The sequence below is a fragment of the Carcharhinus amblyrhynchos genome, chromosome 12 (genome assembly GCF_965287045.1).
Source record: "Carcharhinus amblyrhynchos chromosome 12, sCarAmb.v2.hapA, whole genome shotgun sequence".
In the NCBI taxonomy this organism is placed as follows: Eukaryota; Metazoa; Chordata; class Chondrichthyes; order Carcharhiniformes; family Carcharhinidae; genus Carcharhinus; species Carcharhinus amblyrhynchos.
The window spans coordinates 18,377,998-18,403,422 of NC_137335.1; the positions used below are offsets into that span (position 1 = coordinate 18,377,998).

Consider the following 25,425-nt stretch of genomic DNA (forward strand, 5'->3'; position numbering starts at 1 on the left):
TGGGCAGTGCAGCAATGCCCATTCGGCAGTGCAGCAATGCCCACCAGCAGTGCTGGGGCAGGGCTTATGGGGAGGGGACCCGCTGCCACTCTGCAGGGATCAGTGGGGGAAGGGAGCGACAGGGAGCCCACTGCCACTCTGCAGCGATCGCTGGTGGGAGAGCGGTAGGTACGCGATCAGTGGGGAGAGAGGTGCACAATCAGTGGGCGGTCTCGGCAAGGGCTATATCTCGGGCCGTGGGCCCCCATGAATGCAGGAGGGTGGGAAAGCTGCTTCAGGCTGTCTGCACTAGCAGGGGCCTGACCGCTCTCTCTTTTCTGTCAGACCCCTGCTACCCCTAATGCGCATGTGCCGCATCAGAGGGCTAAACATGCACACTACCACCCTCTACAGGCTTTTGGGCACCTTAAGCTCCACCCACAGGCTTCTGCAGCGAGCAACAGATTTGTTCAAAATTTTGCACACAGAGTGCGTTCAGGAAAGCCTGAAAACACATCCAAAAGACAGATCTGAAACTCTCCCAGTTTCAAGTCCGCCCAGCACTTTAGAAAAATGGTAAAATCACCCCCAGAATCTGCACTACAGAAACCAACCATTCAACCCAACTAATCTATACTTCACACAAATTCCCTTCCACTTTCATCCAACCCTGTCACAAAGCCCATCTATTCTCTTCTCACTGGTGTACAAATCAAATCTCCCCTTAAATGCATTAATGCTATCTCATTCAGCCAATCCATGTGGCACATTTTTAATACCCAAATATAAAGAAATTCTTCATAAATGCTTTATTTAACCTGTTAACAGCTATCTTAAATTTATACTCTCTTCTAGACTTACTTAAAAGTGGAAACAATTTCTCCATATCCAGACTTTCAAACCCTGTCATAATTTTAATGACCTCTCTCAGTATTTTCTTTGGCTGCATTTACATACACTGAGTCAGTGGATAGTATCGGAGCAGATAACCAAACTAATTTTCTCCTACTTAGCACTGGTTCCCTGAAGTTAACTGCATATCCAACTGTCACAGTCGAGATCTGCTAAACTAAGAAAAGATAGGGAGCAAATCTGGAGCCTTATCAATATATGTGGTTCTTCTACACTTTGGATAAATCAATGAGTCATATTAGGAGCCCAGAGCCTTCATTTTCATGCGTTGATGTGGCAGGTCTCAAGTTTAAACAAAATCATAAGAGGGCTGCAGCACAGAAAAGGCCCTTTAGCCCATCGGGTTTGTGCCAGTCAAAAACAAACCACCCAACTATTCTAATCCCATTTTCCAATCCTTCGTCCATAGCCTTGTATGCTTTGGCATCGCAAGTATACATCTAAATACTTCTTAAATGCCTCCACCACCCTTTCAAGCAGTGAGTTCCAGACTCCCATCACCCTTTGGTGAAAATGTTATTCCTCACATCCCCTCTAAACCTCCTGCCCTTTGCCTTGTATCTATGCCCTCTAGTCATTAATCCTTCCACCATGGGATCCCTCTTGTCTACTCTATTTATATCGCTCATAATTTCATATGTCTCAATCATGTCTCCCCTCATTCTTTTCTGTTCCAAGGAAAATAACCACAATCTTCCAATCTTTCTTCATAACTAAAACTCTCCAGACCAGGCAACATCCTGGTAAATTTCCTCTGCACCCTTTACAATGTTATCCCTCCTATAAAGTGGATTCCAGAACTGCACACACTACTCTAGCTGTAGCCTAACCAACATTTTGTATAGTTCCAGCCTAACCTCCCTGCACTTAAACACTATACCTTAGCTAACAAAGGCACATATTCCTGTGCTGTTATGATCATATGATTGCATATGCATGTCCAGGTCACATTATTTTCTACTCCTTCCTGATCCCGAAGAATATTTCTACAACATCAGGAACTTGGCAGTGCTTTGTCACGAATCCAGAACTCATCCAGTACAGCATCCAATAGGACAGCTGATCCAGTGCTGGATCCCTGGGGAAGGTTGATCTAGTATTGGGTCCATGGAGACAACTGATGCAGTACTGGGTCCATGGAGATAAGCCAGCTATTCCATGAACCCATGATCAATCAGTTAGATCTGTGTGTGTATCAAATACTCAATCTACTCTATCCATGAACTCACCACTCAGTTAGCGGATCCATGAAAGTAGATCATGGCTGACTGCACCTCAAGTTCATTTACTTGCCTTTGCTCTATATTTTTTAATAACCTTGTCTGTTAGAAAACTTTGAAATCATCAAGGCCTGACTGCAATTTTAGTCCAAGGCCTAAGTATGTAAGAAGGCTAGCTTATTTCCTAAGAATGTTAGGTGTACCATTTTGAAGATCAGTACATCTATCCAGAGGTTCAACTCCCAAAAGTGGATATCCAAGTCAATGCTATATATATAGTGAAAGTAACGATGAAGCTATGGAATACAGTTTGTCACATCCTACCATTCAAAGAATACACCCAGGCTCCCTAACAATTAACAAACGATGTGGCAAGAATGCCTCCTGTTCTGTGTGGCCACATTTAGACATTTATGCCAGATCCTTACCAGAGCATTTTCTATCTCAGCTGTACCCAGTCTGTGTCCGCTGATGTTAATTACATCATCCATCCGGCCAGTGATCTGGTAATAGCCTTCTTTTGACCTGTACGCTCCATCACCAGTGAGGTAACAGCCTGAAAAAAGATGGGCAATAGTCATGTAAAGGATAAGCGCGTTCAGGAATTTGCTGATTGGAGCTGAGAATTTGCAGTTGTGCTCCTCAGTTTGTCTTAGAGTTGTGGCTGTCTGGAATGTGGCTGCACAAAATGGATTGGAACAAAACCTTTCAAAGGAGCAGCACTTCCTTTAGCTTTTTTTCATAATATTTTGTTCAAAGTAATAATTTAATAGTAGGATCTACTGATCTTAAAGTACTGGAATTTTACTCATGATTCATTGCATTATCAGAGCTATTGAACTAGTGCTTCACAGTGGCAGGAGTGACAAATGATTCTCCCACTGGCAAGTGGTGCAAACCCTCCGCATCTCATAAGTGCTTCTCAAAACAGCTGTCTGCCAACATCCTGGCAGGCCTTTCAATGTTGCATCATGCAAACGGGAAATTACATCAACATCAAACCCAGCCAATAAAACAATAAGACATCACAGGTGGATAGGATCGTAAAGAGTGCTTTTGGTACATTGGCCTTTATAAATCAGAGTATTGAATATAAAAGTTGGAGTGTTATGGTAAGGTTATATAAGGCATTGGTGAGGCCGAATTTAGAGTATTGTGTACAGTTTTGGTCACCTAGTTACAGGAAGGATGTAAATAAGGTTGAAAGAGTGCAGAGAAGGTTCACAAGGATGTTGCTGGGACTTGAGAAGCTGAGTTACAGAGAGAGATTGAATAGGTTAGGAGCGTAGAAGAATGAGGGGAGATTTGATAGAGGTGTATAAGATTTTGATGGGTATAGATAGAGTGAATGCAAACAGGCTTTTTCTACTGAGACTAGGGGAGGAAAAAAAACAGATGGTATGGGTTAAGGGTGAAAAGAGAAAAGTTTAAAGGGAATATTCGGGGGGGGCTTCTTCACACAGAGAACGGTGGAAGTATGGAATGAGCTGCGGGATAAGAAAAACTTGGACAGGCACATGGATGAAAGGAGTGTGGAGGTCTATGGTCCAAGTGCAGGTCGGTGGGACTAGGCAAAAAATGGTTCGGCACAGACAAGAAGGGCCAAAAGGCCTGTTTCTGAGCTGTAAATTTTCTATGGTTTCTGAAAAGATGGCATGTACAAGATGGTCCTCAATTTGCCATTGTAAGGTGAGTGCAACATGCAAAACTTTCTTGCTGTAGTGCTGCGCTGTTCTTTATGCACTGTACACCAGCCTGCCAGGGCTCACTGGCTCCTGCCCTCCATCTCCATGCTGAGTTGGTCTTCATGGACAGCACCATTCTGCTGGACCCATGGACTCTCCTTTGTCACTGAGTCAGATGAGCATGTGCCTGGGGTTGGGACTACAGGGGTCCTCCCGCCTCCCCACTGGTGCCACATCTGAACAGCATTGTCTGCAGGACTCATGCAGCCACCACTGCAAAGTTCAACTGGGGGTTGTGAAGTGAACATAGGTGGTGGAGGTGGGCAGATGATGACAAGGGGACAGTGTGGAAGGGAGGCTTTGCAAGTAGGGATTAGGGGATGGGCAAACACTCGGGGTAATGTGGAAGGAGAGCTGTGCAAGTGGGGGATGGTTTAAGGGCAAGGGCTCACAATGGAAAGCAGAGGGACAAGGAGTTGGATGAAGGTGACAAACACTTGTTGGCGCTGCTACGGTGGATAGGATCCAGATTAATTACTCAGGATTCAATTCATTGCCCAGGAAGCAAAAGCAAGATATATTTCTAATTACTGCTTTGAAAGGGGTCAGCAGAGGACAGTAATGCAGCCTTGAGGATTGAAGGCTATAATCAATGAGGAGTTTCAAGGGGTCAGAAAGTCTCCCGGGATGGTTGTTGGGGGATATAGGCTACCCACTTAAACAGTGGCTTATGACTCCGGTGTGTCACCCTCAGACCCAAGCCAAGGAAAGGTACAATGCTGCTCACACCATCAACACTCCCTCATAGAGCAGACCAAAGGACTGCTGATAGTGCAATTCAGATGCCTGGACCGCTCAGATGGCTCTCTGTAATATGCACTGGAGAGGGTTTGCTGCATCATTGCAGTTTGCTGCGCCCTTCACAGTGTGGCTATGCAGTGAGGTGAGGCCCTGTCAGAGAGTAAACTGAATGAGGAGAAGCCCTCCTCAGAAGATGAGGAGATGCAGGAAGCCCAGGTGGTTGCTGCGGGATAACCTGGGCGCCATAATGTCATGGCACAGGGGAGGTGTGGGAGTCATTCCCATGATACTCTCACAGCTGAAAGGTTCCAAGAGGACTAAAACATTAGGTTTGAACATCAGGAAGCATCTCTAGCCCATCAAGCCATATTGTGACTTCTGAAGGAAAAGCCGAACTATAGATGAAAGAATGGTCCTGCATTCACACTTAAGTGCTCACAATTCATGAGGGTCAGAGGGCAGCACAGTGGCACAGTTGGGTGTCAGGGTGGCACAACTGTTGGCACTGCTGCCTCACAGCACTGGGGACCCTGGTTCAATTCCCGTTTGGGTCACTGTCTGTGTGTAGTCTGCGTGGATTTCCTCTAGGTGTTCCAGTTTCCTCCCCCGTCCGAAGGTGTGCAGGATAGGTAGATTGGCCGTGGTAAATTGCCCCTTAGTGTCGGGGGACCAGCTGGAGTAAATGCATGGGATTATGGAGTTAGGGCCTGGTGGGATTGTCATTGGTGCAGACTGAATGGGCTGAATGGCCTTCTTCTGCACTGCAGGATTCTCTGGTTAGCTGTGGTCATCAGTGTCCTGGTAATCTGCTCACTCCATCAACTTGAAGGACAGCGATGCAAGTTGAGGTTAGATGTTTCCCACGCCATGTAACAATGCAAACACTTCCACAAAGGAAATATGGACCAGGGTAGGATTCCCATTTTGAAGTACATATCTTGGTTTGGGACACTATCAGTTTGGAAAACCAGATTCGCAGAAAATCACCAATCTGATGAACCCTCATTAGCCAATCCTATTCCTTGAGCACTCATGATTGAGAACTCTTTCATCATACAATGCGAGAAAGAATTACACACATCTCCCTGACATTCGCTTAGAAAGGATAGCATAACTAGAGGGTACAGCCTCAAAATAAAGGCGGGGGGGCGCAGTTTAGATCAGAGTTGAGGAGGAACTTCTTCACTCAAAGGGTGGTGAGTCTCTGGAATTCTCCAGAGGTGGGGGGGGCAGTTTAGATCAGAGTTGAGGAGGAACTTCTTCACTCAAAGGGTGGTGAGTCTCTGGAATTCTCTGCCCATTGAAGTGGTGGAGGCTACTTTGCTGAATATATTTAAGTCACGGGTAGATAGGTTTCTGATAGACAAGGGAATTAAGGGTTATGGGGAGAAAGCAGGACAGTGGAACTGATCCACTTCAGATCAGCCATGATCTTGTTGAATGGCGGGGCAGGCTCGAGGAACTAGATGGCCTACTCCTGCCCCTATTTCTTACGTTCTTATGTAACACACAAGAGTACAGTACCAAGTGGCACTGAGGTTTTCATCACATGTTAATCTTAGAAGGAGACAGTCTGAGCATGAGAAAAGTAGAACCTCAGAATAAGAGGATTGTAAAGATCTGAACCAAATTGCTTTCATTTGACCATTACGTTCACATACCAATGCAGTGATTTTCAAAAAGTGCATTTATTCACAGTGATAGAGTAACCATGACCCTGAGATGACTTTCTAACCCTACCACTACGCTTTGGTGAAACCTGACATCTGCAGCCTGCTGACTGCTAGATCCTGATCTCTGTGGTGACCTTGGCAGATGCTGTTTGGTGGCACAAGACCTGGAGATCCCAACTTTATAAGGGGCTCTTGCTCAGGGACAGAAGTACCCTCAGCATCTTGCGCTGCTAGAGTTGGTGTGGGGACAGGCAGGGGAGGCTGTGAGCAGCTGCACACCCTTGGAATGTCCTGGGTGGAAGTCCCCATATGACTCCTGGAGGAGATGAAGCACCTGGAAGGCGCTCAAAGTGCTTTGTCCCCATGTGCCCATCAGAGTGTGTGGCCATGGAGTGCATGGCTGAGCACAAATATAGAAGATCTGCTGGACCAAGATCTCCATGGTGGTTGCCAGCCTTCCCATTGTGACTTTCAGGTGTTTGCATGTCGGAGGTGGAGGAGGGACACCTCCATCATGCACTCTACTCTGATAAGTGACTGTTAAAGCTCTGCCTGATGTTCTGCTGCCTGCCACTGCATCTCCACCAGTGAGCAGACAGACACTTCCAGAGACTCATTATGTGACTGGCACTGAGCGGTTGGCTGGTCTCCCGCAGCCCTCCAAGTGTCGGTGACCTGGGCTGTCCCTGCCCTCGACTGCTGCAGGAGATGTCTCTGAGGTGTTCTCCAGAAAGTGACCTTCAAGGTCTAACCTTGAACTATGCCCCACCAAGGTGTGTGTCTGTGCGCTTTAGAGGGGTGGGTGAGTACTGTGATGGTTCTCCCTGAGCCCCCATCATCCTCAGATATGCTACAGGGACTCGGAAAGCTGATGGGCTGACTAACTGGCCTTAGTCTGCTTGTATCTGCAAAAGACAAAAAGACAGTTTTAGTGGATGAGCTGAAGCTTTGATCTACAGGATTGGGTGAAATGGTGGAGCTGAGACTCATGCCAGGTTGTCATGGAAACCAAGCTCTACATCACCACAAGAGCAATCGTGGTCCTTGCCAGTGAGTTCTGCAACAGCCTCCTTGAACTCAGTGAGGCCAGTTATCTCTGCCATCGCTCCCCCAGTCTGGGCTCCCTCTCACTTGTTATGCACATGTTTGGTCTATATATGGACATAAGAATGAGATGTGATCAGTGGGGCTGGACCAGAAGTTGCACGTCCTCCAATCCAGAAAGGACAGAGATTGGAGTTCGAACAACAAGGCAGATTGGTTGAAAAGTGTTGTGAAAGCTTTGGTGAGAAACTGAGTGTTGATATGTGTCCCCTGCTAATGGAAGTTTGAAATGCATGAAGAGAGTAACTGTTTGAGTACATGATGCCATGCTGAGAGTTTGATAGTGTAAGAAGCTGAGAGTGGATGCTTCTTGCACTGGACAGCACTTTGTGACAGTTACACCGGCCTCCTGGGTGATAGCCTCCCAGACCGGAGATGAGAGGTTGATATACTTCTTTGAGCTGTCCTTGAGAAAGAAGACATGCCAATGGGCCAGGACTCCTTGAATAAGCTTGTGCTGCCTTCTTCTTGAAACTGCTCACCTTCTCCTTCTGGATTCCAGATATCCTGTACAGTCTGGTGGAAGATATATGGGCTGGAAATTAGATGAATTTACTGGACTGGGACCTTCAAACCTGCAAGCTGAGGGCAGGTGGACGAATCAGTTGCCGGCCTGCCAGAAGAGTCAGAGGAAGATTCATCTGTGCATCTGGTACAGGATCTCACTATTCTGGTCAGCAGTACAGGCACCATCAGAGTCGCTTGCCACTGCACACAAAATGGGAAAGTTCCACCCTTAGTTTACTGACTTGTCTTGTCCCACATTTTTATAATTATTTCTCCTTATCGAAAAGTAACCTTTCGTGCTCCTTTACAACTTCTGCCAACAAGATTAATGAGGCATGAATCCTTCAGCTGTATACAATTTGATATTTGATGAAAAGAACATATATAACACTAATGGAGGGTTGCAGCTTCTGAGTTTCTGATCTCAGCTGCAGGAGTGAGATTTTTCTTACATCTTCTAATCTAGCTGACCTTATCCCTCCCTCTCACTGTAATCTTCTTCAATGCTCTGAGAACTCTGCATTTCTCCAATTCTTGCTGCTTGTAAACTTTCTTCACCCTTTCATTAATGGCTACACCTTCAGCTATCTAGCTAAGCCCTGGAATTTCTTTCCAAACTTCACAATTTTTTTGTCTCTCCTGCTTTATGTCTCTTTTTAAACTCTCTGTCTATGACCAAGTTTTTGATTACTTGTCTCCATTTCCATTTTTGTTCGATGATACTTCTGTGAAGCACTTTGGGATATTTTTATTATGATAATGGTGCTGTATAAATGCAAGTTGTTCTCAGTTTTAAAAAAGATCTCAGGCAGGATTTTCCAGCCGTGCTCACCTGAAAACCAGAAAATCCCGCCCAAGGTCAGTAGACCTTTGCATGGTCCACACCACTGCCCCCACCTGCTATAATTCCCGTGGTGGGCAGGATGGGAAAATTCCAGTCCTTATCTCCCCATTAGTCCTTAACTATCTAGTTGCACACTCTGCAGCATGTTTCTCCTCATTTACTCTTTCAAAACCCCAAACAGTATTGAATCCTTCAACAAAATCTCCCCTCATCCTTCTCTCAAAGGAGAACAATCTCAGATTCTGTAACCTCTCTACATGACTGCATTACCTTATCTCCAGTATCATTTTGGTTATTTTCCTCTGCATCCTCTCGATGTCATACTTTCCACCTGAAAGTTTTGTTGAATCAACCAGTGGAAGAGGTAGAGTTGGAATCATGTTCCTTTCAAGCCCAATCACGTGGAAAAGGGTGATTAGCAATTTGTAGTGCGTATCTGCTATCTTGCTGACTAACAACTGAGAGGTGCACATCTGTGAAAGTATAAAAGGATTTTTTTTTCTGAAAATATTGATGTCTTACCTGGATATGTTTTGAAATATGTGTTAAGGAATCCTGACTGATTCCCATATATAGTTCTTGCAATGCCAGGCCAAGGTTTTGTGATACAGAGAGCACCGGTAACATCATTTCCTTCCAGTCGATTACCCTGTATATAGATATATGAATATTCTTATTAATCAAGGATAATATACATCTGAGAGGGCACAGCAATCAGGAAAGAGGGACTAGGTTCGAGCTCTTTTTAGAAAACAGGAGTTTGAGAGCTGACTTGATAGTGGTCTTTAAAATTATGACAGAATTACACACATATCAAACAACACAGAAACATGCCATTCAGCCCAACTGGTCTATGCTGATCTTTATGCTTCCATTGTAATTCACCTAACTCGATCAACACATCAATCCATTGCTTCCTCCTTCAAGTACTTACCTCCAACTTTTCATTAAATGCATATATATCACATAGTTCAACCATTCTTCATGGCAGAGAGTTTCACCTTCTGAACATGCTCTGGATAAAGATGTTTCTATTGAATTTCTTATTAAATTTATTAGTGACTATCTGACATTTACAACCCCCATGTTTTGGATTCTCCCCATAAATGGAAGCAAGGTGACCCACATCTATTCAATCAAGCCATCTGTAATTCAAAAGGCCATTGATTCCAAAAGACCTAACTTTATTGTTTTCTGGATAAATGTGCCACAACTTGTTCAGCCTTTTCTGATAGTTAAAACCTCAGAGTTCTGGTTTCATCTTTGTAAATCTTGTTGCATTTTCTCCAGGGTTGACATGGAGAAGATATTTCCACTTCTTCATGATTTCATCAAAGTGACAAGCCATCAATATAACTAGGTGACATTACTAAGAAATCAAATGAAAAATTAGAGAGAAATAACTTTATTGTTAGAGTGGTGAAAATTTGGAATTCACTACCAAAAGGAATGGTTGGGGTAAATAGCATAAATGCACCTCTTGACACCATGCCACCCTAATTCTCCTCCTCAATCAGTGAAGGAGGTTTCTCAACTACCACCATCTATCTGGTGGCATGGTGACTAGTACTGTTGCCTCACAATGCCAGGGATCTGGGTTCAATTCCAGCCTTGGGTGACTGTGTGGAATTTGTGTGCTCTCCCCGTGTCTGCGTGAGTTTCCTCCGGGTATTTCGGTTTCTTCCCAGTCCAAAGATGTGCAGATTAGGTGACCATGCTAAATTGCCCATTTATGTCCCAAAATGCTTAGGTTAGGGGAGTTAGCAGGGTAAATACATGAGGTTACAGGGATCGGGACTGGGTGGAATGCACTGCTAGAGAGTTGGTGCAGACTTGATGGACCGAGTCACCTGCTTTTGTACTGTGGGAATTCTAAGACTCTATGAAGCCTATTCTTGATTTATTTCTCATGAGTGTTTTCTTGCAACAAAGAATGAAATCTAACCCAATCACTCTTCTAGCCCTTTTGATGATCCAGCGAAGAAATGCTGACATTTTTTACAGGGGGATGCTTGGTGATACCATGTGTTAAATTTCCTGCATTACACTCAAATCACTCATGTTATTAGACGTTAATCAAAGACGTACCTTGTCATCCATTAGAGCAAGTTGGATCCCAAAGAATGGCCTCATAGCCATAGAAGGCAAAATCTCTGCTCCATCTTCTGAAGGCCGTGGAGAGATGCATATTCCCCCTGTTTCTGTTCATAAATGAAAAAAAATGGACACCAGATCACTGAAACATGATTAAAAAGTGATGACAATATTCAATCTCCTTGACAAGAGCTGTCAGCTTTTAGAACAAAATTTTACTATGTAGTTTAGTTTACTGATGATCTCTGTAACCAACTATTCTTAAAATTCATATACGGGATGCGAATGTCAGCAGGACCAGCACTTATTGCCCACCTCTAACATTTTCCAATCGATCTACAAAACTGTGATCCCTCATCTTGCAAACTATTCTTGTAAATGTCTTCTGTTTTATTTCATCCAATGCCTTTTGAAAACCTCATGTACATAATGTCAACTGCACTTCCCTCATCCACCCTCCCTGTTGCCTTATCAAATAAACTCAATTAAGTTATTCAAATTTGTTTGCCTTAACAAATCCTTGATGGGTCCACTTTCTTAGTCCTTGCTTTTTTAAGTAGCTGTTAACTTTCTCAAGGATTATTGTTTCTAAAAACCTTCCCCAGTAATGGTGTTAAACTGACTGCCCCATATTTGCTAATACATCCTGCTCTCCTTTTTTGAACAAGGATGTAACCTTTACAATCTGTCAGTTCTTTGGTACTAGCTCTGTGCCTAAGGAGAATTGGAAAATTATTGCCAGCATCTTAACATTATACCCATTCATCAGCAACCTAGGGTGCATCTAATCTGAATCAGGTGACTTATCTATTGTAAATGTGCCAGCCTTCCTAGCACCTCCTCTTTATCTATTTATCTGATCCAATATCCTAGGACCCTCCTCATTTACCATGGCTTTAACAATGTTCTCATTCTTAGTAAACACTGATGCAAAGTATTCATTTAATACTACAACCATGCCTCTGCCGCCATCAGAAGATCCCCATTTTGGTACATTATTCAGCTCACTATTCCATTGATAGCCTCTTTAATATTACTATACGTATAGAAGACTTCTGAATTATTTTTATGCTCTCTGTCAACCTATTTCATTCTGTTTCTTTGCCCCTCAAATTTCCTTCTTAGATTGTTCCCTGTCTACTCCTTTTATTCAACCTGATTCATCCTTGTAGAATCAGGCTCAACTATCGTGTCTGATTTTCCTAAACCTTAGCAAACACTTACCTATCAAGGTCCAGTGGGGGACTGACATTTGTGGAACATATCCTTGGCAAAGGACAGCAGTAAAGAACAAAAGAAAAATCCACATACATTAGAATGAAACAATTAAATAATTAAGAACCTAGAAAAATGATGAAAGCCCATAGTACAGGACACCATCAGAATTGAAAAGAATAAGCAACTGAGAGGTAAACTGAGAAACAGTGAAAAGATACTACCAAGCTTGTCTTTTAAAGGTCAGTAGCAGAAAGAGAGAACTAAGGGGGATAGGTATTCCACAGTTATGAGATCCTGGGAATGAAAGAGCTAAAGTTAGATTAGGTTACTGATTTTGTACTTTCAAAACCATCACAGTGATGTGTTTACTGCACTTTGTGAATACTATATTGTGCAGGAAACCTACAGAATGTCCCACCTTAGATTGCGAAGGTAATTATAAAGTATTAACCCTCTAAGTAGGAGACATATTTCTTGTTTCAGTTATGAAGCACTCCCCCAGACACCATACTTATGTATGTAATCTAGGCTGACTGTCCACTGCAAGGACTATCAAATAACCCTAAGTTTCACATTCAAATAGTCCTTTAACCTGACTCAGATGGGTGCTTTAGTTGCCCCAGGCAGTAGGCCTCTTTCTGCAGCATTAGCTGTCTTGAGGGCATTATTATTCCTCCAAAACCAATTGAGGGCAACTTCTTTCTTGATTGGAGTATTTGGTGACCATTATAACCAAATCAAAACTAAAATGCTCTTAGAACAACAATGTGCATTATATGACACCTTTACCATGATTAAAAATAAGACGAAGGCACTTCACAGGACATTATTTGATAAACATTGATACAGAGCTATTAGAATAAGTGGTCAAAAGCTTAGTAAAAAAAAGGGGGTCAATTCTCCCAGCCCGCTGCCCTGCCCTTGCAGCACAGTGGGCCAGGAGACTCAAGCAGAGTCCGTGTATTGGCTTTCCACTGGACGCCACGGCCTCCGCGCGTCTCCGGCCGCCAGATTTCTTATGGATAAATTATGTTGGTGCTCATTTTAATACCATTTACATTTAATTAATGAGCCCTGGATTGATGTTTCCGCTGGCCCGTCCTGCGCCTCGCTAGGAGGGGCAGGGCCAAAATGGGGGTGGGGCATCAGGGGGGAAATCAGTGGGGATGAGGGGTCCTACTGCCACTCTACACTCAGTGGTGACAGAAGGAGGGAGGCCAGCGATGTGGGGTTGTGGGAGAGGTGCTAGTGGTCAGGAGGCCAGCAGTGTGGCTAATGCACATGTGCCAATCTCGGCACTGACAGATCAGCGCATGCACAGTGCCCTGCTCAGTGCTACGCTGCTAGCCTCTCCGGCGGGAGTAGGCCCTGCCCCCGGCTTTTTAACAGAATTCACGCTAGGGTGCTCTATGATGCACAGAGTGTGGCAGACTCATTTTGAAAGTCCTGCTGAAAAAAACCATCAGGATTTACTCCAGTTTTTACCCAAATTCGGCACTTAGAATATTTTTGGCAGAATCCCACGCAAAGATTTTGAGTGGAAGGGATCGAGATTTATGGGGGAAATTCTAGATATTAGAGCTTGAACAACTGACTGACAACAATCAGCAATGGGTGAAAGAAGTGTGGGACGCACAAGAAGCCAGAGTTGGTGGTATGCTTAGATCTAATTTCAGTCCCAAATACTCTTAGTGACAATATTCTTGGCATGTTTCGCTGAGTGTTGAACATTCACACATATCCAAGCAGTACTCACCTGTCTGCCACCAGGTATCCACAAGGGGACACCGGCCTTCTCCCACTATTTTCCAGAACCACTGCCATGCATCACGGTTAATCGGTTCCCCTACTGCAAGACAAAAATGCGCACCTAAATCATGTTGTGTGGATCAAGGGAACGGCTTCACAAAATGGCAGTTAATCCCAGTGAAGTCTCATCCTAAGGCAGCACGGTAGCATAGTAGCGCTGCTGCCTCACAGCACCAGGGACCCGGGTTCAATTCCAGCCTCGGGTGACTGTGTGGAGTTTGCATGTTCTCCTTGTCTCTGTGTGGGTTTCCTCTGGGTGCTCCGGTTTCTTCCAACAGTCCAAAGATATGCAGGTTAGGTTGATTGGCTATGCTAAATTGCCCCTTAGAGTCAGGGGGATTGGCAGGGTAAATATGTGGGGTTATGGGGATAGAGCTTGGGTAGGATTGTTGTTGGTGCAAGCTTGATGGGCCAAAAGGCCTCCTTCTTCATTGTAGGAATTCTAGATTCCACAAACTGAATGCAAACTGGGCAGTAGTTTCTTTAACCATTCCACTTTTAAAATATACATCGCTTGCTTTTTTTTCCTTTGCTCATGGAATGTGGGCATCACTGGCTGGGCCATTATTTATTGCCCATCCTTGAGGGGATTTAAGAGTCATCCACATTGCTGTGAATCTGAAGTGACATTTAGGTCAGACCAGGTAAGAATGACAGATTTCTTTCCCTAGAGGACATTAATGTGTAGAACCAGATTCTTTTTACAACAATCAACAATGATTAGACTTTTAATTCTAGATTTATATTAAATTCAAATTTCACCATCTGCCACAGTGGGATTTGAACCCAGGGCTCCAGAGCATTACCCTGGGTCTCTGGATTACTAGTTCAGCAACAATACCACTACACCACCGCCACCCTAGTGGCTCTCCCCCTTCCCCACATAGCTGTACTGTTATACTCAATTAGGAAGAAGAAAAAAAATGCTCCATTCAGTGGCGCATCACTATATTTGTTTAATCTACCAAGCTGGAGTGACTTGACAGTGGTCAATTTACACCCTGCTCACTGAAGCCTTTCCCTCCCTGCCCTGAATAATTGGTCGAATAACCTCTATTAAAGGGCAAAGTACTAATGCCAGTCAAGACTCGATTTAATCTTGAAACTCAGAAGTGGAAATTCAGTTTCCTAGATTGCCAGCTGCTAGTTTTTATGAACCCATGTGAAAGAGAGGGAAACTGAACAGGCAAGCATTTAATGAAAGATCATTTTCTTCCCATAAGAAAGAAAACAGCTTCTCAAAATATTTGTACAAGTACTTGATAAAACATAAAAGAGTTCCAATTGACCTTCCATCCATTGACTCTGTCTACACTTCGTGCTGTCTCGGAAAAGCAGCCAGCATAATTAAGGACCCTACGTGCCCCAGACATTCTCTCTTCCACCTTCTTCTGTCAGGTAATAGATACAAAAGTCTGACGTCACCTACCAACTGACTCAAGACTAGATTCTTCCTTGCCACCATCAGACTTTTGATTGGACCTACTTCATATAAAGTTGATCTTTCTCTATACCCAAGCTATGAGTGTAATGCTACATTCGGCACTCTCTCCTTTCCTTCTCAATGAACGGTATGCTTTGTATAGCGCGCAAGAAACAATACCTTTCACTGTATACTAATACATGTGACAATAATAAATCAAATCAAATAATAAGTCAAATCAAATCAAATCAAAATCAGTGAGACTAATTTCAGCCCATTGAAATTAAGGCAGTCTGAGAATATGGGGGAATTCGCATGGAAATTCTACTCAGGGCAGTTTACCACAAACTAAATAGAAGCTGGTGTGTAATAAAAGCCCAAAATAGTGGAAATACTCAGCAGATCAGGCAGCATCAGTGGAGAGCAAAACAGCTGGTCTATCATTCCCCAGCTTATCTCGGTCTCCTTTATTGAATTAGAGAGTGACATGTTGGCCTGTCTCCAAAGTGGACTGTTGATCTTTACCTGTGCCAAGTGTTTTCAAAGATGATCGATCATACTTGGACACCCAGCTGTCTCCATATTTCATCAGCAGGCGAATGGCCGTTGGAGCCCCATAGAACTGATTGATACGTAATCGTTGCACCATTTCCCAATATCTACCTGATAAACAAAACACAGTGAGGATTAATAATTGCTCACATCAACTTTTCTGAATCAGGAACAAAATGCATCTAAATTAATCAAATTGATTACCTGAAATTGTTTGATGTCAAAAAATGCTGGAAAAATTAGATGTTCTACTTCATTAGTTAATTTAAGTTCAGTAGTTGTTTCAGACCTACTTACTTCAGTCTTTTACATTGAGATCAAGAGTAACATAGTTTGAGATTAGAATATTCAACAAAAATGAAATCAATTACATTAGAGGGGCTGAGTTGGCTAAAGTAGGTTGGAAAATTTAGATTAAAAGGTATGACAGCAGATAAGCAAAGGCAAATATTTAAAGAAATGCTTCATAATTTTCAACAAACATACTTTCCACTAAGAAGTAAAAGCTCAATGAAAAGAAAATTCATCTGTGTTAAATAAATATTGCCAAGAAGAGTAACAAGCTTGAGAATTGGGAGAGTTTCAGAAACCAGCAAAGGATGTCCCAATAATATATAAAGAGGGAGATAATAGAATATGAGAGTAAAGTAGTGAAAAATATTTCAAAAAATGATTGTTTGAGCTTCTACAAGTATGTTAAAAGGGAGTACTGAAAGTAAATGTGGGTCCCCCAGAGGCTAAGACAGGAGAAATTATAATGGGAAATAAGGAAATGGCAAAAATGCTAAACAAACATTTGATATGTCTTCACAATAGACCATACAAAAAACATACCAGAAATAGAAGAGAATCAAGAGTCCAGTGAGAGTAAATTACTAATATTCATGAAGAAAAAGCACCGGAGGAATAAATGGAACTAAAAGCCAACAAATTCCCAGGACCCAATGGCTTATATCCTCACGTTCTAAAGCAGGTGGCTGCAGAAATATATTGGTTGTGATCTTCCGAACTTCCAAGGTTCTGGTACAGCTCCAATGGATTGAAAAAGAGAGAGAATAAGCAGAAACTACAGGCCAGTTGCCCTCACATCAGTTAATGGGAAATTTTGGAATCTGTTATTAAGGAAGAGGTAATGGAGCAGTTGGAATATAAGTTGACAGAATCAATGTAGTTTTATGAAAGGAAAAGCACATTTAATAAATCTGCAGTTTTCTGAGAATGTAATGAGGGTGGATTAAGGGGAACTAGTGAATGCAGTCTATTTGAATTTTCCAAAAGACATTCACTAAGGTGCCATGTGAAAAGTTGTTGCACAAGATAAAGGCTCGTTGAGTTTGAGGTAACATATGAATATGGATAGAGGATTGTCTTTTAATTCACTGGATGTTGGCACCATTGGGAAGGTTAGCATTTATTACTCGTTCCTAATTGCCCTTGATAAATTGGCGATGAGCCACCATTTTGAATACAACTCAGTGGCTTGTGAAGCCACTTTGGAAAACACTTAGGGGTCAACCATATTACTTTGGGTCTGCGGTCATATGCAGACCAGACTGTGTAAGAATAACAATTTTCCTTAATGAACCAGATAGGTTTTATGACAATCTAGTAGTTTCATGGATACCATGATTGGCCCTGGTTTTTTCTTATTCCATATTTATCTAATTAATGTAATTTAAGTTACCGTGTTGGGATTTGAACTTTTGTGGGGGAGGGGGTGGTTTCCAGTCAAGTGGAAGCAAGTTTACATGTGAGCAGGGAGTTAATTTCTCTTAAGTTTACATCAGGTTGAAATGCTCACATTATCCCACATTTTTCCAGGTTTCGATGGGATGGAGTTGAAGGTGAGTGGGAAAACTCCCTCAGATCTGTCGAGTAAGTAATTACTTGTCAGGACAGTGACAAACTCCTGAACTGGCAAAGTTCTTAATATGACTCCTCCCCTGACTGAATCAGACCAACTGCAGGAAGGTGAGGATAATGCCTGGGGCGAGTTATGGACATGAGGAACAGTACCCTGCAAAGAAGGGACAAATCTCTAGGCATTTGGAGGCCACAGGAGAAGGAGGAGAGGTTAAAAGGTATTGGAGACACTATGCTGATTACAGGACACACAGGTAGAGGCAAAGATACCTGGAGGTGGCTAAAAGCTAATGCTGAAGGATTCTGTGACTCTCAAGGCAGATAGTCATAGACATCTGTGCCCTCTCCTGTTCGGACTTCCAGGGGATCTCACAGAATGCTGGACATCTGTGCATCAATCAGGTGACAAATGCCCTCTTCATCAACACTAGGCAACACATCAAAATCACAACCGATAGGGCCTCATGGACTCAAAGGGCATTGAGTCCAGCGCCTGGGTAGCTCAGGTAGCAATCTGCAGTATCCTTCTGCAAGGATCTCAGAGATTGTGGCAGCCTGCTGTGCTCGCCATAATACAGTACCCCAAAGAGGTGTAGACTTGAGGACTGTGAGGCCCTGGAAGGAGATAGCAGGAGCTGAGAGAGGAAGAGTTTTGGAAGCAGAAGGAGAGAATGCAGAGAGTATCCACTGTTGTATGACTATAGCATTCTCTGTCGCCCATGAGGAAGAGGATCTCCTGCCTCTCCTTCATGGGTTCAGGCCTGACACCCCACTGTGATGCCATTGAAGGCTTTGGCATAAATTCTCCCTCAGAACAGCCAGAGGCTTCAGTTTTGGCTGCCTTGGGTGTACGAAAGACAGTCCTGCCTCCACTAGTTTTAATTGGACAGGAAACTGTCTTTGTTTCAATCAAGGGCTCACCCTCACAAAAATCCGAATTCAGTCAGTTTCCTAGAGGAGGCAGGTTTCTGATTCAAAAACAGGCTCAGCACCTGTTTCCTGTCTCTATGGTAAAACTTTGGTCCAAATGACAGTTCCCTGCCCGGTGGCATGTTTGGTGACAGAGGGGGGCATTTAATCAGGTGAGTGTCTGGCAGGTGGAGACGCTGCCTCAACTAAATCCGTGGTGGGAAAACTTGTGGATAACTTTGCTTCCCGATTCCTGGCCTTTAAATCAGAGACCAATATTAATTCAACCAACATTATACATTCTCTGCTCCCATTTGATCCATAATAGCTTGCTAGTTCCTTCCATCCTGTTTAATCTATTTCACTGTATTTGCTCTCTCCCACTCTTCATTTTTTGGTTGGCTTGCATTCTGTTATATGATCCTTGTCTTTCTTTCAGACATCAAATTTTTTTACACTTCACTGTACCAGTTTTCACAGTTGAGCTTCTGCTTCACAGAAATCTCTTTTCCTTTATCCCCTTTGTCTCGTTCATGTAACACTCTGTTTCTGGCTGATAATGGCTGTTTCCTTACTTTGCCTCAGTGGTCCAACCACAAAATTAAATTTGAGATAAAAAATATGTGGTCTCGTTTTGTCACTGCTTGCTACACAGAATGCTGCACCCTCTGTTTCTCTCTGTCTTATTTAAAACATAAGCAAAACATTTCTCAAGGTGAAAGGTTTTGATTTTATGAAGAGACTAGGGCAGCCAGGATTATCCACAGTGTTCAAAATTATGAAGCATTTGGATAGAGTAAATCAAGACAACATGAAAAAACTTTTATGCAAGTTGTTGTAAACTACAATGTATTAGCTGCTTTTTTTAATAAAAAAATTGGATAAATCATTGAAACGTACAAAATACTACAGGACTATGGGGAGAGTTGCAAAGTGAGACTTTGGGTAGTTCTTTCATTGAGCGAGGCACAGTGGGATGATTGGCCACCTTATGTGCTGCATTATTCTATGAAACTGTTTCTACTGGTGAGTGAGTCAGTAACAACTGGATACATTTAAGATAAACTGCAAAAGAGCCAGAGGTGAGTAGATAAGGAGAATTTTTTTTTAATGCAGCACATTCTTACAATCTAGAACGTACCACATGAAAGAATGGTGGAAGCAGATGGAAGAAGTAATAAATCGGTTGGACTTAAACCTGGTGTTGTCAGACTTCTTTCTGAGGAAGCAGATTCAGCAGTGACTTCCAAAAGGGAATTGGATTGATATTTAAAAGGAAAAAATGTACAGCTGTGGGAAGAAAGCCAAGGAGTGGAACTATTTGGATTGCTCTTTTAAAAGCTTGCACAGGCAAAATGGGCCAAATGACCTCCTTTGCTAAGATTTTATAGTTCAATTGTGCAGTGGTTATATTACCAGTAATTAATAGGCAACCAGTAATTAATAGTAATGAAAGGCCACAGTAAATGAATTCATCTCCAACCATGGCAGTTTGAGAATTTGAATTCAGTTTAAAATAATTTGCATCATTTGTAAATAAAGAGCTGCAATAGTTCTCATCACTAATGGCAAGTATGTTGGTGCTAATGGGGTTTGCCTGCTATGCACAGTCAATGGTGTATCTCCTCCATCTGTAACATTTGTGACGTTCACTAGGAAATACTTAAATATCAATGAAATATCAACGGTTAAACATAAAAATTCATCAGGGGAGAATCAAAGATGGCACCGATGTGAGAGGAAGCATGATCCACAGGTGGCAAGATCCTTCTTGAAATCCGGCTTATTGTTGAGGTCTGGAGAGAGATTAATGTACACCAAGCTAACTTTAAACATCTGGAGTGCAGTTGTAAAGAGAGAACTTTGAAAGTCTGGCTGGAAAGGGTTATTTTTTAGATTCCTTCCTGCCGATTGGAATTTACTGTGTGTGCTCAGCTCTGGACTTCAGCTCAGTCTACAAACTCTCTGCTCTTTATTCACCCAAGAAACGGTGAATTAAAGTGGCAAGCAGGAGCCACTGAGGTCCTTCTGCAAATTGCAAACTGCTATTTCTACTTTTGGCTTTTTTTTGCAGCTAGAGCTCAATGAGGGGCATGTTGGAACCATCTTGTAGTTTTTTCACTCAGTCAAGTGTGAATTGATTTCAGGTGGGGGGACAGCCCAGGGAAGAACTCCTGTGTCATAAAAACTGCAACTGTTAGATCAATCTGGGTACACTGTGCTGTTTCTTTTTTCACCCAACTAAGGATGAATTAAAGTGAGGGAGAAAGGTTGCAATTTACAGCTCGGCTGGGAACCCGTTACTGCTTCTGTTTTCCCAGTTAAGGGTGAAGTAAGGTGAAAAACAATCCATGTAAGAACTCTGGTGGATCGAACAATGAGACAGCTTGATACGTGGACCAAGAAATAGCACTGCAGGCTAGAGGAAGTGAGTAAGCCCATAGGTGCTGGCACTGGCAAAATGGCAGGAGGCAAACCAAAATCAAAGAGTGGGGGCAGAGGGGAGGATCCTCACCACGCTCTCCTGGAGGGATCCCTGAACAGAACACACTGAGCAAAAGAACAGGAGAAGTTATTATGGACACCATGGAAAGATTGGACAGTAAGTTGGACCAGTGAGTTGCATGCCAAGACAGGTGAGCTGAGAGAGGAGCTCAGATCATCTGTTAAATCTCTCCAAGGTATCATCATCGCCCATGAGAATCGCTTGAAGGAGCTTGAGGACTCAGAGGCATTTAATGGAAACAGTATCTCTACTGAAGAGACAAGTTACTCATTTGACATTGGAGGTTAAGTCCCTGATGTGATGAGATGGAAGGATGCCAAAGATAAAATAACATCCATCTGATAGGCCTTCTGGAGGAATTGCGGGCCCAAATATCATAGACTTTGTCATCTAGATATTGAAGAATGTGCTGGAACTTGAAGATGAGCTGCTTCTGAATTGTGCACACAGAGTGTTACGGGCAAAGCCCAGACCGGGAGAAGCTCCTCGGCCCATTATTGCACGAGTACATTACACCTCAGCACGAGCCAGAATTCTGCGGCAAGTTTGAGGTCAGGAAAATAAACTGATGGTGGCAAGGAGAACGGCAGCCTTCACTGATGTCAAACGACTTCTGCATGACTGTCCTGGGTCAGGTTTGGGCTTTGCTTTCCAGAACAATCCAATGAGGATTATTCCCAACAATGAAACCAAGCACAAGTTCACGGATCCGGCGGCGGTGATGAAATTTGCATAGCAGACTTCTGAACTGGGTGACCACACAGCAGATGTAAACAAATATTTGTTTTTTATGAACCTGCATGCTATACCCGGATCGAATTGTCAGTCAGGAAAGGGTAATAGGTTTTGCAACTGTTAAGTGCTAAGCGTTTGGTATTTCCACAGACCTTTTCAGATTATAGCACCTGTGACTGCGATGGGAATGGAGATGGAAATCGTGTCCCATGCGGAGTGCTGTGAAGGTGCCGCGATAAGGAGGTGTTGGAGGCATGGGTGCCCTGTTTGGGAGAGTGTGCAGTATTTTAGGGTTTGGTCTGTGTGGGTGTTTTTGTGTCTTTGTGGATGAAGTTTGGCCTCTTTCAAACTCACCCTCTCTTTCTCATGGTTGGTTCCCCATGGCCAGTTGGGGGGGGTAGGGCTCCTGGGAGTGTGACAAACAGTTGTGGGGAGACTCCCCAGTGAAGAGGGCTACCAGGCTACTGTTAGGAATGTGGGATGCTGACTAGGAGGTTCTTATACTCAGACCTCAGAGCGACCAAGTTCACTTACTGGAATGTAAGGGCATTAAATCATCCAGTTAGGTATTTCAACGTTTTCTACAACTGGATACCCAAATTGCATTCCTCCAAGAGACCCACCTCAGGTCAGTGTATTATTTTAGGTCCTTAGAGGATGGCGGGGGGGTGGGGGATCAATGCTTTCACTCAACTTCTCACACCAAGGTGTGACATTCCTCATCCACAAGTCCTTATCCTTGGTAGTAGCCAATGTCATTTCTGACTCAAATGCCCGATACATCATTGTCACAGGTAAATTATATGGGACATCCCTGGTGTTAGTCAATACATATGCCCCAAACTAGGGCTGTGAAAACTTTTTCCAGTCGCTTTTCGTGCTACTTCCAGATTTGAATTCACATCGTATGATACTAGGCAGAGATTTCAACTGTTGGTTGAATCCTGCCCTGGACCGCTCCTCCCCCAGGACCACTGGATCTTCCAAGTCAGCAGAAATTATTAAGTTATTTCTCATGGAATACGAGGTGTTGGACCCATGAAGATTTCTTAATCCCACTAGTAGGGAATATTTTTTTTTTCACCTGTCCACCAAATGTATTCACATATAGATTACTTTTGGGTACATAATAAGTTGCTGTGTGCTCATGCTCCCATGAAACCATTGTAATCTTGGACCATGACAATGGACTTGGTAGTGGGGAGGAAGGTGGGCCCCCTACACCTTGGCAATTTAATACTTGTCTGCCCTCTGATCATGGATTTGTTAGATTCCTGTTAACCCAGATCGATGATTTCTTAGAGTTTAATGATGCTACCTTATGGGAGACATTAAAGGCTTATTTAAGGGGCCAGATCATATCTTGTTCAGTGCGCGAGGCAAAGCACGAAGGGTAGGAGGTTATCGGAATTGCTGGGGCGTATTGCCCAAGTTGATGCCAAATATGCTGTGGGCTCGTCCCAGAGGTATATAAGGAACATTTACTACTACAGGCGGAATTTGAGACCTTGTCCTCGTGTCAAACAGGAGAGATGCTGTTCAAATCTAAGAATACACACTATGAGCATGGGGACAAGCAAGCAAGCTATGAGCTCATCAGCTATGCCAATTCTCTGCCAAAAGTCTAATACCACAAATGGGGTCTCTACTGATAAGAACATAAGAAACAGGAGCAGGAGTAGGCCATCTAGCCCTTCGAGCCTGCCCACCATTCAATAAGATCATGGCTGATCTGAAGTAGATCAGATCCACTTTCCCGCTTTCTCCCCATAACCCTTAATTCCCCTGTCTATCAGAAACCTATCTACCCATGACTTAAATATATTCAACGAGGTAGCCTCCACCACTTCAACAGGCAGAGAATTTCAGAGATTCACCACCCTTTGAGTGAAGAAGTTCCTCCTCAACTCCGATCTAAACTGCGTTCCCCCCCCCCCTCCTTATCTTGAGGCTGTGCCCCCTGGTCCTGCTATCCTTTCTAAGCGGGAAGAATCTCTCTACCTCTACCCTATCTATCCCCTTCATTACCTTAAACGTCTCTATAAGATCCCCCCTCAGCCTTCTAAACTCTAACGAGTACAGACCCAGTCGATTCAGTCTCTCTTCATAGGCTAGCCCCCTCATCTCCAGTATCAGCCTAGTGAACCTTCCCTGCACTCCCTCCAAGGCCAATATATCCTTCCGCAAGTGTGGCGACCAAAGGATATATTGGCCTTGGAGGGAGTGCAGAGAAGGTTCACTAGGCTGATACCGGAGATGAGGGGGCTAGCCTATGAAGAGAGACTGAATAGACTGGGTCTGTACTCGTTAGAGTTTAGAAGGCTGAGGGGGAATCTTATAGAGACGTATAAGATAATGAAGGGGATAGATAGGGTAGAGGTAGAGAGATTCTTCCCGCATAGAAAGGATAGCAGGACTAGAGGGCACAGCCTCAAGAGAAGGAGGGGGCAGTTTAGATCCACAGCAAATAAACTACCACCTATAAAGCAAACTTTCAGGAGTTCTTTGTGGCACTGAATCTCCCCATGGTGGACAGGAGAGAGGCCGCGGCACTGGAGAAACCAATCGACGTTGAAGAAATTGTTAGGGCGGCCAGAATTATGCCAAATGGGAAATGTCCGGGACCAGATGGGTACCCCATTGAATTTTACAAAAAATTTATGGATAGGTTGGCTCCCCTGCTGCTGCGCACAATCAGTGAAACATTTGAGAACCATTCTCTCCTGCAGTCTTTGAGGCAGGCGACAATTTTGCTTATCCTTAAAAAGAATAAGGACCCGCAAATCTGCAGCTCTTATAGACCGATCTCATTGCTGAATGTGGATCTCAAATTAATCTCTAAGACTCTGGCCATTCGCTTGAAAGAGATCCTGCCCTTTATCATCTCACCTGACCAGACTGGGTTTATTAAAAATAGACATATGTACTCAAATATTCAGCAGCTGTTTGTGTATACGCCTGCCACCTTCCAGTTACCAGAGATATTAATCTCACAAGACACTGAAAAAGCGTTTGATTGGGTGGAATGGGATTATTTGTTTTATGCTCTCAGGAGGTTAGAGTTTGGCCCAAAACTCATCTCCTGGATCAAAATATTGTACTCCACCCCTCTAGCCTCGGACCAGACAATGTTTTTTGTCCCGGCACGCTAGGAAAGGATGCCCTTGCTCCTCCCTGTTATTTGCCATTGCTATTGAACCTCTTGCTGCAGCTTTTCGCAACAGCAAATGAGTGGTGGGAATTGGTCAGGAGGGAATCAAGCGGAGCGTATACTGTATGTGGACGACCTACAGACCAACTTGATTCCCAAAGTCTTATCTATGCTTGAGAGGTTTGGTCATATTTCGGGGTACAAGCTTAACTTGAATAAGAGTGAGTTCCTTCCTTTGAATACAGTGGCTCGTAGCCTCCTGCTCCACATCCTGCCTCACATCCTGCCTTTCAAGATTGTCACTTGGCAGTTTACTTACTTGGGAGTGCAAGTGACTAGCAAATTTAATGGGCTTTTTGGAGCTAACTTTGCTTCACTCATGGGGCGGATGGAACAGGACCTCAAATGTTGGTCCATCCTCCCGTTACCATTAGCGGGCC

At 43.5% G+C, this 25,425-nt stretch overlaps 1 protein-coding gene across 1 annotated transcript in view; it reads right to left on the reverse strand.

Moving 5' to 3' along the window:
- Positions 1–25,425, reverse strand: part of acss1 (acyl-CoA synthetase short chain family member 1) — a 78,966-nt gene that overhangs the window by 13,061 nt on the left and 40,480 nt on the right. Inside the window, exons 7-11 of the mRNA XM_080199753.1 lie at positions 15,795–15,932; positions 13,794–13,886; positions 10,814–10,926; positions 9,248–9,374; positions 2,540–2,667 (exon numbers count right to left, since the gene is read on the reverse strand). Of these exons, the coding sequence (XP_080055879.1) occupies positions 2,540–2,667; positions 9,248–9,374; positions 10,814–10,926; positions 13,794–13,886; positions 15,795–15,932 (599 nt within the window). The remainder of the gene's footprint in view (positions 1–2,539; positions 2,668–9,247; positions 9,375–10,813; positions 10,927–13,793; positions 13,887–15,794; positions 15,933–25,425) is intronic.